The sequence below is a fragment of the Pyrus communis genome, chromosome 3 (assembly GCF_963583255.1).
Source record: "Pyrus communis chromosome 3, drPyrComm1.1, whole genome shotgun sequence".
In the NCBI taxonomy this organism is placed as follows: Eukaryota; Viridiplantae; Streptophyta; class Magnoliopsida; order Rosales; family Rosaceae; genus Pyrus; species Pyrus communis.
The window spans coordinates 16,654,257-16,670,755 of NC_084805.1; the positions used below are offsets into that span (position 1 = coordinate 16,654,257).

The following is a 16,499-nucleotide window of genomic DNA, read 5'->3' on the forward strand; positions in this document are numbered from 1 at the left end:
CGAAAGCGGACAATATCCTGTGGAGTTGCAGGCGGGATGTCATAATTTGGTATCAGAGCCAGACTCACTTGTGCCGGTGTGCCGACGAGGACGTCGGTCTCCCTAAGTAGGGTGGATTGTCATATCACACATCGACCAAGTGAGGGCTGTCCTTGGGCCTTATATGTACATGCCTTGCGCTATAATCTTCAAGGACGCGTTTTGTGGACTGCGGTCCACAGAAACAAACCCGTGAGCGCGGCGTGGCTGGGAAAGTGGACAATATCCTGTGGAGTTGCAGGCGGGATGTCATAGGCGTCCTTTGAGAGATACATTAGCAGCCCATGCTAATGAATTACCTAGTTGCATTGTTTATCCAGAAGAGGAAGGCGACGTGTTTGAGATAAAACATCACATGTTGGAGATTTTGCCTACTTTTCATGGATTAGCTCATGAGGATCCAAATATGCATATCACAGAGTTTTTAATGGGGCTGCAAAAATATTATAGTGAAGGGTTTACTGCAAAGTCAATCAAACTTCGTTTGTTTCCTTATTCATTGAAAGATAAGGCAAGAACATGGATGCTTACACTACCATCTGCCAGTATCACTTCTTGGGCATAGATGAGTGACAAATTTCTTAACAAATATTATCCAGCCTAAAAAACTCTTGATATGAGGACTCAAATTTTATCTTTTGCCCAAAAGCCTAATGAAGAGTTTCACGAGGCATGGGAGCGTTTTTAGGAGCTGTTCAGAAAATGTCCACATGCAGGCATTGATGGAGACACACGGATGGGGATATTCTTTAGAGGATTAAATTCAAACACTAAGAATCATGTTCATGCCTCATCAGGAGGTTCATATTCAACTAAAAATGCACAGGAAGCCTATCAATTGTTTGACAACATGGCATCTGAATCTCAACAATGGGCAGGGGATCAAGCACAAAATAGAAGCGTTTTTGAAATATCAATGGGGTCTCCACATGTATCTACTCAAATTGAAAAGATTGAGAGAAAAATAGAGAATTTTCATGCACAATTTGACATGATATTGCAGAAAATTTCAGCACCAGTTCAGCAAGTGGCTGTCCAGCAACCTGCAGCAGTATGTTGTGCAATTTGCAGCCAACCCACATATGATTTTATGAGTTGTCCACAGAGAGATGCATATCCAGATTTTGTTGCAGAACAAGTTAATGCATTCAACAATTATCCAAGGTAAAGAAATGATGTTTATTCAAATTTTTATAATCCGAGTTAGCGAGGTCACCCAAATTTAAAATGGGGTAGTGAGCAGCAAGTTAAACCTCCATTTCCACCACCAATCCAGCAACCTGCTGCACCAACAAAAGCTTCTTGGGAAATTGCAATTGACAAGTTGGCAGATGCCACTCGCATCAGTATTGAGCAAAGCAACCAGAACTTGCAAAAGATACAACAGACAATAAATCAAAACATGCAGAATATGCAAGCCTCCATAACTAATTTGGAGAGGCAATTTGGGCAGCTAGCGGGTAATATTACAGAAAGGGAAAAAGAGAAGTTTCCTAGTCAAACAGTGCCTAATCCAAGGGGTACATCAGATTGCAATGCAGTGAGAGCTTTGCGCAGTGGAAAAAGTTACAACAATTGTGCTAAAGAAAAAATTGACGACAAGGACAAAGCTGTAAAAATCAACAACCCAGTTTCTGAATCCCTTTCTGGACAGAATTTGAACAGCCCAGAACCTGCCCCTGTACAAAAATCGGAGCGTATTTATGATCCTCATCTTCCCTATCCCGAAAGGTTACAACCACAACTCAAAGATCAGCAATTAAGAGATTTCATGCAAACATTAGCCAATGTTCAGATTAATCTACCATTGTTAGATGCTAAGATTCCATCTTATGCCAAATTTTTGAAGGATGTATGCACACACAAGAGAAAGCTCATGGACTATGAAAAAGTGATTCTCACTGAACAATGTAGTGCAGTTTTATTGCACAAACTGCCCCCGAAAAGGAAAGATCCAGGGAGTTTCACTATTTCTTGTACTATTGGAAATTCTAATTTTAAACGTGCTTTAATTGATTTAGGTGCAAGTATTAATTTAATGCCCTATTCTGTTTTTCAGTGGCTGGGTCAAGGAGAGCTAAATCATACGTCAGTTATTCTACAATTAGCTGATTGGTCAATTGCAAATCCAAGGGGAATCATTGAAGATTTGATCATCAAAGTTAACAATCTTTATTTGCCAACGGATTTCGTTGTTTTGGACATGGATGAAGATTTACAAACTCCAATTATTTTGGGCAGACCGTTTATGGCAACAACAAGAACATTAATTGATGTGGAAGCAGGAACTTTAACACTAAGGGTCCAAGATCAATCAGTGGTTTTTAATTTATTTGACGCAGCTAAACAGCCAGCAGAAAAGCTTGATTGTATGCGTGTTGATGTTTTGGATGGGTGTGTTCATGCAAATTATATAACTAGTCGATAAAAGATACATTGCAGCAGGTTCTATATGGGATCTTTGATGTAGAAACACATGATGAAGACATCCTAGAATTTGTCCAAGTTTAAGACAGTGTGCCTAAATTTTTGCCTAAATGGAGACATGTTTATGAAAGTTTGGGGGAGCCAAAACAGCCATTAAAACCGTCCAAATTACAGCCGTCAAAATTGGAGCTGAAACCTTTGCCTGAACACTTGAAATATGTGTATTTAGGGGCTGTCCAGACGCTGTCTGTTATTATTGCAGCCGACTTGACACATTCTAAAGAGGAGAAATTGCTTAGAGTGTTACATAAGTATCAGGATACATTAAGGTGAACTATTGCAGATATCAAGGGAATCAGCCCAGCTATTTGTATGCACAAAATTCTGATGGAAGAAGGCATAAAACCCACAGTTGATGCACAAAGGTGCCTTAATCCAATCATGAAGGAAGTGGTTCAAACTGAAGTAATGAACTTGACGCCGGTATGATTTACCCAATTTTCGACGGTCAATGGGTAAGTCCTACACAGGTTGTGCCTAAGCGTACTGGAGTTACAGTAGTCAAAAATGATAACAATGAGTTGATTCCTACACGTTTAACTACTGGCTGGCGTATGGGTGTTGATTATAGAAAGCCTAATTCAGCTATCACAAAAGATCACTTTCCTTTGCCTTTTATTGATCAAATGTTGGAGAGATTGGTTGGTCGGGCATTTTATTGTTTCTTAGATGGTTCTTCCGGTTACAATCAGATTCCAATTGCACCGGAGGATCAGGAGAAAACAACATTTACTTGCCCTTTTGGCACTTTTGCTTACAGATGGATGCCGTTTGGGTTATGTAATGCACCAGCTACTTTTCAACGTTGTATGATGAGTATTTTCTTTGGTTTAGTTGAGCAAATTGTGGAAGTATTTATGGATGATTTTTCAGTATTTGGGGATTCGTTTGATCAATGCTTGCAGAATTTGTCTTTGGTCCTACAACGGTGTGAGGAGACAAATTTGGTATTAAATTGGGAAAAATGCCACTTTATGGTTAAGCAAGGTATTGTTCTTGGCCACTTAGTTTCCAGGAAGGGAATAGAAGTTGATAAGGCCAAGATTGATGTTATTACCAAACTGCCCCCTCCCATTACAGTTAAGAGTGTGAGATCATTTCTTAGGCATGCATGTTTTTATCGACGATTCATCAAGGATTTCTCCAAGATTAGTCGTCCTTTGTGTAATTTATTGGCTAAGGATGTAATTTTTAATTTTGATGCGGAGTGTTTAGAGGCTTTCAACAAGTTGAAGACACTCCTAACTTCAACCTATATTATTGCAGCCCCGGAATGGAGCTTACCGTTTAAGTTGATGTGTGATGCTTCGGATTATGCCATTGGTGCAGTTTTAGTGCAGCGTAAAGGCAAGTTTCCCCATGTCATCTATTATGCCAGCCGTACTCTTAATGATGCACAACTCAACTATGCAACCACAGAGAAGGAATTGTTGGCCGTTGTTTTTGCTTTAAAGAAGTTTCGGTCTTATTTGGTTGGAGCTAAGGTGATTATTTATACTGATCATGCTACCCTTAAATATTTGTTGTCTAAGAAAGATGCCAAGCCAAGTTTAATTCGTCGGGTTCTTTTGCTTCAAGAATTTGATTTGGAGATTAAAGATAAAAAGGGTAGTGAAAATGTGGTGGTTGACTATTTATCAAGATTAATTCTTCCAACTACTACTGAAGAAGATTCACTCCCACTGAGTGAAAGCTTCCTAGATGAACAACTTTACGCTGTTCACAACAATATTCCATGGTTTGTTGGTTTGGTGAATTATTTGGCAAAAAGAGTGTTACTTCCTGATTTTTCTTTTCAGCAGAAAAAGAAGTTTTAGCATATGTTAAACATTATTTTTGGGATGAGCCTTATTTATACAAATATTGCCCAGATCAGATTATAAGGCGTTGTATTCCTGAAAATGAGCAGGAAAGTGTATTGAAATTCGGCCATTACTATGCATATGGTGGACATTTTGGGCCCAAGCGGACAGCTGAAAAAATATTGCAAAGTGGTTTGTTTTGGCCATCCATTTTCAAGGATGCAAACAAATGGTGCAAGGCTTGTGATAAGTGTCAACGAGTGGGCAATCAATCCAAGAGGAATGAAATGCCACAACATGGTATTTTGGTTGTTGAATTATTTGATGTTTGGGGCATTGATTTTATGGGACCATTCCCATCATCACATGGCAATCAATATATTTTAGTGGCTGTTGAGTATGCTTCTAAGTGGGTTGAGGCAATTTCAACACCAACTAATCAAGGATCAATGGTTCTAAAATTCCTCCAATGGGTTATTTTTCCACGGTTTGGAATCCTGCGAGTTATACTTAGTGATGGGGGAAAGCATTTTATTAATAAACAGTTTGCTGCGTTGCTTGCAAAATATGGGATAACTCATCGTGTTGCCACTCCTTATCATCCACAAACATCAGGGCAGGTTGAAGTTTCAAACAGGGAAATAAAGCGTATTTTGGAGAAAACAGTTGGCTCCACTCGCAAAGACTGGAGTTTGAAATTAAATGATGCACTTTGGGCCTACAGAACAGCTTTTAAAACTCCGATTGGGATGTCCCCATTTCGGCTTATGTATGGCAAGGCTTGTCATTTACCTATGGAGCTAGAATATAAGGCATTTTGGGCTATTAAGGAGTTGAATTTTGCTTACGATTCAGCAGGGGAAAAATGTAAGCTGCAGCTCAATGAGCTTGAGGAAATTCGTAATGATGCTTATGACAATGCATGCGTATACAAAGACAAAACAAAAGCCTTCCATGACAAAAAAAATTGTCAGAAAAGATTTCCAACCAGGGCAGAGAGTGTTGTTATTCAATTCCCTATTAAAGTTATTTCCAAGGAAATTAAAATCTTGTTGGAATGGGCCTTACTCAGATACTAAGGTTTATCTTCATGGGGCTGTTGATATTACAAACGAGCTTAATGGTAACACATTTAAGGTGAATGGTCACAGGCTGAAACCATACTTGGAGTCACCCTTTGACATTGCATGTGAGTCAATGACTCTGAAGGATCCAGCAACTTAATCACTGGGCTTCTGTTTTGTCTAACTACAGATATTGAATAAAACGCTTATTGGGAGGCAATCCAATTCTCTAACTTTTTCTTTATCTTCTTTCATCTTTATTACTTCCACTTTCTCGATGCATTTAATTTCTTAGGTTGTCATTTCTTTACAGAAAAAAAAAAAATATATATATATATATATAATTCGTTTATTTGTTTTATTTTCGTTTATCGATAGTATTTTCTACATTCTATCTCTGATTTTCATGCTTGGTTTTTGCAAACAGCAAACAAGATCCTCAACAACAACCACATCTGTGATTTACATTGTAGACAAAAAATGTTATATCTCTCGATTTTGTTAAGTGGCCATTCTTCAGTGTATGCCAATAGTTTTGTCATCCATTTTCCTTTGCCGATCTGGGGTATTTTCCTGCAACAGAACACTCTAGCGTATGAGTTCCAGTGGAAATAGTCCATATATCAACCACTTTGGGATCTCTCTTTTACATTCAAGGATGCCATTATTTAAGTTTGGGAGTAGTTCTTTCTTTGTCCTCAACACGGTTCGAGTCCACATGGTTCATACATATGTTTCGGGGTTTTCAGATTTTCATGAAGTTCTATCATGGGGAGAAGGTATCTACATTCCGGTGTCATCATCAACATTCAGATCCACATTTTATTGTTTTTAGCATTTACAAGTTCTCATTATCAATTGTACATGTATCCCAGAATATCACAGAAAAAAATACGTTGAAGGCATACATGTTGAGCAAAATAAGAACAGAGGGATGTGTTTTGTACCTGTTGCAGTTCTAGGAGCTTGACATTTAATGTTTCCTTTTTTGCTCGGTCACTCTGCAGCTTGAGCATTCTTCGTCTCAGATTGCCACTCGATCCGAACCACCTACATGCATAGAGAGACGAACATTTGAGCTACGCATTGATATTGAACCATGCTAGGTCATACGGAGCTCAGCATTTCACGACATGCGTTTTTACCTTTCTTATGCTCAGATTTGAGGGTTTGAGATGATCTGCTCCCGATTTCTACCTTTCAGGCGACATATCTGTTAGCAGTTCACACACATTTTAACTCAGAGATTGAATGGATTTTCGATTCCTTCGTCTTTTGGTCTCCAACATAAATGACGGACATGCAACTTAGTAATTAACATCAAAACTGTAGTTTTGGGGATGAATGTGTGTTACCTACGAAGTGGATGAGTCCAAGATGCTAAGCCATGGTTTTGTGAACTTTTGGGTGTTGGTGCATCTTTTGTTGTCGATCCGAGTATTCTTACAAGAACAATCTCATGTATAGGCACTCATAGTTGAACAAATATACACCTTAAGTTATAATTTGAATGTAGCTGAACGATGTAATTAAAAAATAGGAACAAAGAGAAAACGTTATTGTAGACATCGAAATTTCAGTAAAATAAATGTTAACCAATGTATTAAAATTACAACATTTATTTACTTCACCTACAACCTCACACACTTACTTCACCCACAACATCCATTTACTTCACCAACCTCACACACTTACTTCACCAACCTCACACACTTACTTCACCCACAACATCCACTTACTTCACCTACAACCTCACACACTTACTTCACCCACAACATCCACTTACTTCACCTACAACCTCCACTTACTTCACCTACAACCTCCACTCACTTCACCAAAAAAATGAATGGTGGTAATTCATTCTCAAAACCTATAAATAGGCTTCTCCATCAAGAGGAATATCACCAAGAAAACCAATTCACAAATACATTTCTCTACTCCCAAATTGGAAGAGAATTCCCCAAATCCTTGAAGCTTTGAAACTCCAAAGCTCTCAAGCATCCAAATTCCCAAGAAATCCCGAAGGATCAAGAAAGCACTCTTCGTTCTTCGTCAAATCCTCCTTCAAGATCAAGCCCCAACGGCCCTTGAAGAACTCCCACTAACTCAAGATCAAGCCCCGACGGCCCCTTGAAGAAAGTGTTCATCATTCATCATCCGTTCATCCTAAGATCAAGCCCCAACGGCCCTTTGGATCAACAACCTCAACAAATCCACACATCCAATCGTTCTTCAAGACTAAGCCCAAAAGCCCTTGAAGATCTGCTCATCCATCAACCTTCAAGATCAAGCCCAAAAGCCCTTGAAGAAATCCATACACCCATTCTTCAAGATCAAGCCCAATGCCTCTTGAAGATTCATTCATCAACTGTTCATCCTAAGATCAAGCCCCAACGGCCCTTTGGATCAACAACCTCAACAAACCCATACACCCATTCTTTAAGATCAAGCCCAACGCCCCTTGAAGATCCATTCATCAACTGTTCATCCTTAGATCAAGCCCCGACGGCCCTTTGGATCAACAACTCATCCACAAACCTACACCCTACGAAGATAGAATCAGATGACCAAATTTGAGAGAGATCGTAACCCCAAAATCATTAAACACAAAAATATTATTTTGTACACGTATTCTTGTTTCTTGTTTCAAGAAATTTTTCGTGTTCACAAATTTGACACGCCCGGTGGGATAATCTCTACCTCTCATCTCTGTCTCCATTCAAGATATTCAAGCACAGTCCATGACTTCAAACAAAGAACAAGTCATGACTATCGGCACTACCTCCATTGAAAAACAGCTGGTTCAGATGAAGGAAACAATTGCAAGGCTGATAAAGACTGCAGAGGAGAAAAACTTGCAAACCGCCGGACTCATCAACCGTCTGGAGGCACAGCATGGCGTCAAAGTGAAACCAAGCTCTCTTCCAACTAAGAAGACCGAAGAAGGCTTTAACCCAAATGCCTACGAACTCATGTCAAAGGCTAGGCATGACTTTGCTTCCTCTTCAAATCTTGGAAAGAAGGTTTCAAACACCGTCAACGACAAAGATCGTGACCTCACCAAAACTCAAAAGAAGTTGAAGGAGCATGGTTACGGAGTTGACAACAACAAAGCCGGACTTGGCTTCACACCAAATGCACCCGTGAAGATTTCAAGCAAAGTGAAGAAAGCTAGCGCTCAACACATCAGCGTGAGCATTGAACAAGACCAAAAAGAGCCTAAACCCGCCCCTCGGACGTCGGTCTTCGATAGGATGAGCCATTCAAGCTCTAGAATTTCAGTGCTTAATCGCATTGGTAGTCAAGACCGAACCTCTGTCTTCAAGAGGCTTAACGCGCCAACATCCCAAAGCTCTGTTTTTGAAAGGTTGTTAAAGCCTAAGAAACAAAGCAACACAACTATCTCTCCTCTACGACGATCAGCTTCGAAAAGATTTGAAGATAATGAGAAGCCTTTTGGAAAGAGGAAGACAACACCAAAGGAAGAAAAGTTCGATGGGTTAGCAGAAAAAGGCGACGTTCGAAGCTTGATTCCTTCAAGGATGAAGCGCCAAGCAATCCTAGAGGTCGACACAAAAGGACCACTGAAGGTAAGAAGGCGCATCATCGTCCACACTGGCAAATCTTCATGCCAACAAACCCAAGAGAACGGCACTGAAGATGAAATCCCTAAGAGAGATGTCACTTCTGGCTCTTTCGACTCAAAGTCTTCACCTCGACTGTTGGGGGCATGCTCCAAGTCAAGTGAAATTGAAGGATGGACTCATGTCACTCCGAAGAAACTGCACGAGAAACATAGGTCTCCTCCACAAGTTCACCAATCGGAAAGGGGGCAAAGCAGCTACCGTCAACCTTCAAAGCTACATGAAAATGTTGAGGATGATGAAATTATGACACAAAGATCGTCCGTTGCTATCACGATGTGCGACCTCTTCCCAGAAGACTTCTTCAATTACTCGGTCAAGGCTCCTTCCTATGAAGATTGCGAGGAACGCCTCTCCCAGATCGCTTGACAAATCCACAACAATAACCAAAAGCTCCTCGTTCGCACGAGCCTAAAATGCGACAACAAAAGCTCCTTGCCTGCACGAGCTAAAACTGCAAACGGCACCAAAAGCTCCTCGTTCGCACGAGCCTAAAAGGTGACAACAAACGTTCCTTGCCTGCATGAGCTGAAACTGCAAACGGCACCAAAAGCTCCTCGCTCGCACGAGCCTAAAAGGCGACAACAAACGCTCATTGCCTGCATGAACTGAAACTGCAAACGGCACCAAAAGCTCCTTGTCTGCACGAGTTGAAACTGCAAACGACACCAAAAGCTCCTCGTTCGCACGAGCCTAAAAGGTGACAACCAACGCTCCTTGCCTGCATGAGCTGAAATTGCAAACGGCACCAAAAGCTCCTCGTTCGCACGAGCCTAAAAGGTGACAACAAATGCTCCTTGCCTGCACGAGCTGAAACTGCAAACGGCACCAAAAGCTCTTTGCTTGCACAAGCTGAAACTGCAAACGGCACCAAAAGCTCCTCGCTCGCACGAGCCTAAAAGGCAACAACAAATGCTTCTTGCCTGCACGAGCTGAAACTAAAAACGACACCAAAAGCTCCTTGCCTGCACGAGCTGAAACTACAAACGGCACCAAAAGCTCCTTGTTCGCACGAGCCTAAAAGGTGACAACAAACGCTCCTGGCCCGCAAGAGCATAAACTATGTACGGAAAAATCATCACCAAAATCAACGATTGGAGGAAACCAGAAAATCTTCCAGTCGAACTCAAGATCAAGCCTCGATGGCCCTTGAAGAAATCACAAGTCCGATTCAAAATCAAGTGTTCACCACCCTTGAATCAAATTCAACTCCAGATAAAAGGAGTAAGTTCAGACCTTCGGGGGAAACCAAAAGAATCCTCCAGCCCAGTTCAAGATTAAGCCTGTGGAAAATCGACGATTGGAGGAAACCAGAAAATCTTCCAGTCGAACTCAAGATCAAGCCTCGATGGCCCTTGAATAAATCACAAGTCCGATTCAAAATCAAGTATTCACCACCCTTGAATCAAATTCAACTCCAGATAAAAAGAGTAAGTTCAGACCTTCGGAGGAGACCAAAAGAATCCTCCAGCCCAGTTCAAGATTAAGCCTGTGGAAAATCAACGATTAGAGGAAACCAGAAAATCTTCCAGTCGAACTCAAGATCAAGTCTCGATGGCCCTTGAAGAAATTTCCAGCCCAATTCAAGATCAAGTCTCGACGACCCTTGGGTTGACATCTACATTAAGGGACTTCAAAACGCATCTTCTACACGTGACAAGCACATGTCTACGACGCGCCTTGAAGTGGGGGCATTTGTAGACATCGAAATTTCAGTAAAATAAATGTTAACCAATGTATTAAAATTACAACATTTATTTACTTCACCTACAACCTCACACACTTACTTCACCCACAACATCCATTTACTTCACCAACCTCACACACTTACTTCGCCCACAACATCCACTTACTTCACCTACAACCTTACACACTTACTTCACCCACAACATCCACTTACTTCACCTACAACCTCCACTCACTTCACCTACAACCTTCACTTACTTCACCCACAACATCCACTTACTTCACCTACAAGCTCCACTTACTTCACCAACCTCACACACTTACTTCACCTACAACCTCCACTCACTTCACCAAAAAAAATGAATGGTGGTGATTCATTCTCAAAACCTATAAATAGGCTTCTCCATCAAGAGGAATATCACCAAGAAAACCAATTCACAAATACATTTCTCTACTCCCAAATTGGAAGAGAATTCCCCAAATCCTTGAAGCTTTGAAACTCCAAAGCTCTCAAGCATCCAAATTCCCAAGAAATCCCGAAGGATCAAGAAAGCACTCTTCGTTCTTCGTCAAATCCTCTTTCAAGATCAAGCCCCAATAGCCCTTGAAGAACTCCCACCAACTCAAGATCAAGCCCCGACGGCCCCTTGAAGAAAGTGTTCATCATTCATCATCCGTTCATCCTAAGATCAAACCCCAACGGCCCTTTGGATCAACAACCTCAACAAATCCACACATCCAATCGTTCTTCAAGACTAATCCCAAAAGCCCTTGAAGATCTGCTCATCCATCAACCTTCAAGATCAAGCCCAAAAGCCCTTGAAGAAATCCATACACCCATTCTTCAAGATCAAGCCCAACGCCCCTTGAAGATCCATTCATCAACTGTTCATCCTAAGATCAAGCCCCAACGGCCCTTTGGATCAACAACCTCAACAAACCCATACACCCATTCTTCCAGATCAAGCCCAACGCCCCTTGAAGATCCGTTCATCAACTGTTCATCCTTAGATCAAGCCCCGACGGCCTTTTGGATCAACAACTCATCCACAAACCTACACCCTACGAAGATAGAATCAGAGGACCAAATTTGAGAGAGATCGTAACCCCAAAATCATTAAACACAAAAATATTATTTTGTACACGTATTCTTGTTTCTTGTTTCAAGAAATTTTTCGTGTTCACAGTTATCTACATCATCCTTGACTTTGTAACCATAATGACAAACTTGCTTTACAACAATGAGTGCCTATACTGTTATCTACATCATCCTGACTTTGTAACCACAATTTAAGCATTCATAATCATGACTACATCGTAGCCCTAGCTAAGGAAAGTTAGTTCTGATAAATATACATCGAAAAAGCCATCAAAATCGCCTAAATTCGCTATATTTTATTACCAGAGCTCAAGAATACTGAATTCCACAAAACACCAGCATCAGTAAACACCAAGCCTTGAAACAAAATTCAAAAGCAACAAGAAATGAACCCAAATTAGACCAATAAACACTCAAAAACACTATAGGAAACAAAACCCAATTCATCATCTCTCTACCAAAAGATGCAGAAACAGGTGTACCAAGCAGCAATTTAACTAATGAAAACAAGCATATTCAATATTCACAAAATACAAACTAGAACAAACACATATCAAGCTCAAAAAACTAACTCGATCCAATGGAGTTGACCCAAGTCTCCCCAAACATACAAAAATCCAGCTAAAAGTTCAAAGCACTGGGAAAATTTCAAAATACTCACCTGAGATAATTCCCTTGCCGAAAACACAGATGAATCAAAGATCCCGGAGAAGGGTTCTTGAATCCACAGCAAAGGTTCCTTCTTTTTCCACAAAGACAGACTTTCCCGGTCAACAAAAAAACAAAATTCAAAAGCAACAAGAAATGAACCCAAATTAGACCAATAAACACTCAAAAGTTTTACAACATTTTAGCTTTAATTAACCCCAAATTTGAAAACAAATTATGGAAACAACACAGGAAGCAAGACCCAATTCATCATCTCTGTATCAAAAGATGCAGAAACAGGTGTACCAAGCAGCAATTTAACTAATGAAAACAAGCAGATTCAATATTCACAAAATACAAACTAGAACAAACACATATCGAGCTCAAAAAGCTGACTTGATCCAAATGAGTTGACCCAAGTCTCCTTAAACATACAAAAATCCAGCTAAAGTTCAAAGCTCTGGGAAAATTTCAAAATACTCACCTGAGATAATTCCCTTGCAGAAAACACAGATGAATCAAAGATCCCGGAGAAGGGTTCTTGAATCCACAGCAAAGCTTCCTTCTTTTTCCCCAAAGACAGACTTTCCCGGTCAACAAAAAAACAAGTGCAGCCTACGATTTATAGAAAAATACTTGCCCAATAATATTTTCCGGGAAAATTGTAAAAAGGTGTGCGAATGGAGATGGATTTTTTTTCCACAAAGACAAAGACTTTCCCGGTCAACAAAAAAACAAGTGCAACATTCGATTTATATAAAAATACTTGCCCAATAATTTTTCTGGAAAAATTGTAAAAAGGTGTGTGAATGGAGATGGATTTTTTTCCACAAAGACAAAGACTTTCCCGGTCAACAAAAAAACAAGTGCAACATACGATTTATATAAAAATACTTGCCCAATAATTTTTTCCGGGAAAATTGTAAAAAAGTGTGTGAACGGAGATGGATTTTTTTCCACAAAGACAAAGACTTTCCCGGTCAACAAAAAAACAAGTGCAACATACTATTTATATAAAAATACTTGCCCAATAATTTTTTCTGGGAAAATTGTAAAAAGGTGTGTGAATGGAGATGAATTTTTGCAGAAAAAAGCGTTTGAATGGGATTGGAGAAGAAAAGAGAGGTAAAGAGAGAGGGCCGACAGGGCAAAGAAGGCCGGCCATTTTTGTCCAACTTAGCGACGACTTGGGGACTGCAATTTAGTGCTATTAGCTCAATAGACTCTTGACCTTGAGAGAGTGCTTGACTCGGCTTTTCTTGGTTTCTTTTTCCAAGAAATGGGAAAGTTTTTTTTAATATTTCTACTGTTAAAAATGTGTTTCTATTGGTCTATAAACAGTTATCACTACGAAAATCTTCGGTCATTTCTGTGCTTTTGTGTCCAACCCTTTTTTTTTTTTTTTTTCATGATAAAACTATAAAAGGCTGTGGTCCGTATAGAGGGATATTTCGGTATGACTATCATTCGATGGTGTGTTATGTTATTGAGTTTTTTTTTTTTTTTTTTTTTTTTTTTTTTTTTTTCATATTTAGTGAATTTAAGCACAATTGTGATTTACTAGAATTTATGACTAAGGGTGTCACCATCATAAGGACGTTAATTTTGTATCGTAAAAGACAAACGTTATACACTAACAAATGGATAGATGTGTTATAAGATGAGTGGATCAATAAGGATACATGTCAAAGTGGTGATGACAACGAAAAATTACTCATTAGGCTCTTACAAGAGAAATGCTAAGGTTACTCTAAAAAATGATACTCTCTAAGGACTATTTGTCACCTCATAGTTTAACGTCAATTCTTGTACCAACATTATAATATATTGTGCCAAAAATATGAGGTGTAATATAATCCATAGGGCTTTGAACTTTTAGCTCAGGTGAGTATTTTGAAATTGGGGTTTTTGAACTTTAATCATTCATGAAGATTAAAATTTAATAAAAACCTGATGTTAGATTAAATATTCATTTTAATCCCTTAATGTGTACTTAATTCAAATTCATATTATTATTTTTTATATTTAATAGATAACTTATTTAATGTTATTACAATAAATTTTAAATTTATTATTATACACATTTTAATTCATTAATTTTATTTAACTTTTTCTAATTAGTATACCGAAATACTCGTACCTAAATATATTGTGGTGAATTATTAACACATAAGAAAATATGTAAAAACATAAGTGTACCAAAAATTCTATACCTAATTATATGATATTAAACTAGTATACCGAAATGTCGGTACCTAAATATATTATACTAAACTAGTGTACCGAAATGTCCGTATCTAAATGTATTATACTAACACAATGTACCGAAATGTTCGTACTTAAATATATTGTAATAAATTAGGGGCAGATAAGAAAATATGCAAAAACATAAATGTACCGAAAAATCTCTACGAAAATATTTTCTTATATAAGATGCTTACCATAATGAGAATTAAAATTTATAATATTTTCATAAAATTATAAATTCATAAAATTATAAATTTAAAAAAAAAAAAAAAAAAAAAAAGATATTGAATACATATGCTGACATTAAATAGAGTCTAGGGACTAAAATCAAGTTTTAATCTTGTATAAGACATTTTTCTAAACTTCATCTTATTTAAGGATTAAACTCTAGTTTTCTATTTGAAAGGTTCCCAGAGCTTTGAACTTTTAGCTGGATTTTTGTACGTTTAGGGAGACTTGGGTCAACTCAATTGGATCAAGTCAGTTTTTTGAGCTTGATATGTGTTTGTTCTAGTTTGTCTTTTGCGAATATTGAATATGCTTGTTTTCATTAGTTAAATTGTTGCTTGGTACACCTGTTTCTGCATCTTTTGGTAGAGAGATGATGAATTGGGTTTTGCTTTCTGTGTTGTTTCCATAATTTGTTTTCAAATTTGGGGTGAATTAAAGCTATAAAATATTGTAAAACTTTTGAGTGTTTATTGGTCTAATTTGGGTTCATTTCTTGTTGCTTTTGAATTTTGTTTCCACCTGCTTGTCTGCTCCAGATGAATTGGCCATTGGATTTGTTCACCCCCATGTCCCATCAATCGCACTCCATCTTCAATCTGCTTCCCTGTTGCCCCTGTATCCTTGAGCGTTTTCTTTGTAATCAACTCAGACGAATCAATTTTTACTGCGTTTATAATACTTTGTAACCATAATAGACAAACTTACTTCATAACTTTTTCCATGCATTGATAACACAATATTTTTACATTTATATTACCCATATTTCCTAAGTTTTATGCTATGTCTTCTTGTGAAATTGGTTGTGTGATGTGTCTGGTGCGTATTTTGTAGATAATGGACTGTAGAGAAGACTTTGGAGTCTTTTGGTGATTTTATGGCAAACAAGGATCAAAGTTGGAAAGAACTGAAGTCAAGAAGTATTCCAACGTTCATCAGATGCTAATTTGTTCAATTCGTAATTTAATGGCTGGTGTTTGGGAATTATAACTGGAGCTGGAAGGTGCTGCGTAGAATTGTCATTTTCATTGGGACGTTGCAAATTCATCGGGACGAACTAGGTGTAGTGCCGCATATGTATGGAAAGCTCTGGATGTTTAGTTCGGGTAAGTTTGGGTAAACTTTTACAAATCATGATTATGATACTTCTAGAAGAAGTTATACCTGTTTTAGTGCTGTAAGGTCAGTTCAAGAATTCTAGGCGGAAGTGGAGTCCAGATTGAATCAGGAAACATGTTGGGATTTCTGTTTGGGTTGGGATTCAATAATTGCGGCAAAGCAAAGCCTAACCTAAACCTACCTATATATTCCTTGAATGGTTGTAAAAAAAAAGGGTAGAGCAGCAACGTGGAAAGGAAGAAAGAGACGCACTTCATCAGATTGCTCAACGATTGACTTAAGGAGAAGCCAAACGCAAGGGGTCCTCCAAGGGTTTTCTTTTACATCTTTTCAGACTTTGTGATTATGATGGTCATGATTATGTCTTGCTATCATTTGATGGCCATGAGTAGCTAAATTCCTTGTTAGGGATCAGATGTAGCCTTCATGATAATTC

At 38.7% G+C, this 16,499-nt stretch overlaps 2 protein-coding genes, 2 long non-coding RNA genes and 1 other non-coding gene across 5 annotated transcripts; 2 read left to right on the forward strand and 3 right to left on the reverse strand.

Annotated features, from left to right (window-relative positions):
* Positions 1-652: 652 nt before the first annotated feature.
* On the reverse strand, positions 653-760 carry LOC137730380 (small nucleolar RNA R71). The gene has a single exon (XR_011068140.1). It is a non-coding gene; the product is annotated as a small nucleolar RNA R71 (small nucleolar RNA).
* Positions 761-889: 129 nt separating this feature from the next.
* On the forward strand, positions 890-4,343 carry LOC137728304 (uncharacterized). The gene is made up of 5 exons (XM_068467128.1): positions 890-1,090; positions 1,247-2,408; positions 2,810-2,949; positions 2,997-3,614; positions 3,735-4,343. The coding sequence occupies exons 1-5, from the start codon at positions 890-892 to the stop codon at positions 4,341-4,343; spliced, it is 2,730 nt and encodes a 909-aa protein (XP_068323229.1).
* Positions 4,344-4,777: 434 nt separating this feature from the next.
* Positions 4,778-5,552, forward strand: LOC137728305 (uncharacterized). Its single transcript, XM_068467129.1, has 2 exons — positions 4,778-5,228; positions 5,401-5,552. The coding sequence occupies exons 1-2, from the start codon at positions 4,778-4,780 to the stop codon at positions 5,550-5,552; spliced, it is 603 nt and encodes a 200-aa protein (XP_068323230.1).
* Positions 5,553-5,772: 220 nt separating this feature from the next.
* On the reverse strand, positions 5,773-7,311 carry LOC137727741 (uncharacterized). Its single transcript, XR_011067847.1, has 4 exons — positions 6,748-7,311; positions 6,538-6,605; positions 6,340-6,442; positions 5,773-5,965 (listed from the first exon to the last, which is right to left on the reverse strand). It is a non-coding gene; the product is annotated as an uncharacterized lncRNA (long non-coding RNA).
* Positions 7,312-11,554: 4,243 nt separating this feature from the next.
* On the reverse strand, positions 11,555-13,383 carry LOC137727740 (uncharacterized). Its single transcript, XR_011067846.1, has 3 exons — positions 12,954-13,383; positions 12,483-12,582; positions 11,555-11,784 (listed from the first exon to the last, which is right to left on the reverse strand). It is a non-coding gene; the product is annotated as an uncharacterized lncRNA (long non-coding RNA).
* Positions 13,384-16,499: the final 3,116 nt, after the last annotated feature.

Coding starts and splice junctions, on each gene's coding strand:
- LOC137728304 (XM_068467128.1), top strand. CDS start 890: ATGGCATCTGAATCTCAACAATGGGCAGGGGATCAAGCACAAAATAGA. Junction 2,409..2,809: donor GCCAGCAGAAAAGCTTGATT/GTATGCGTGTTG, acceptor GAACTATTGCAG/ATATCAAGGGAATCAGCCCA. Junction 3,615..3,734: donor CTCCCATTACAGTTAAGAGT/GTGAGATCATTT, acceptor TTTGATGCGGAG/TGTTTAGAGGCTTTCAACAA.
- LOC137728305 (XM_068467129.1), top strand. CDS start 4,778: ATGGTTCTAAAATTCCTCCAATGGGTTATTTTTCCACGGTTTGGAATC. Junction 5,229..5,400: donor CAATGAGCTTGAGGAAATTC/GTAATGATGCTT, acceptor GGCCTTACTCAG/ATACTAAGGTTTATCTTCAT.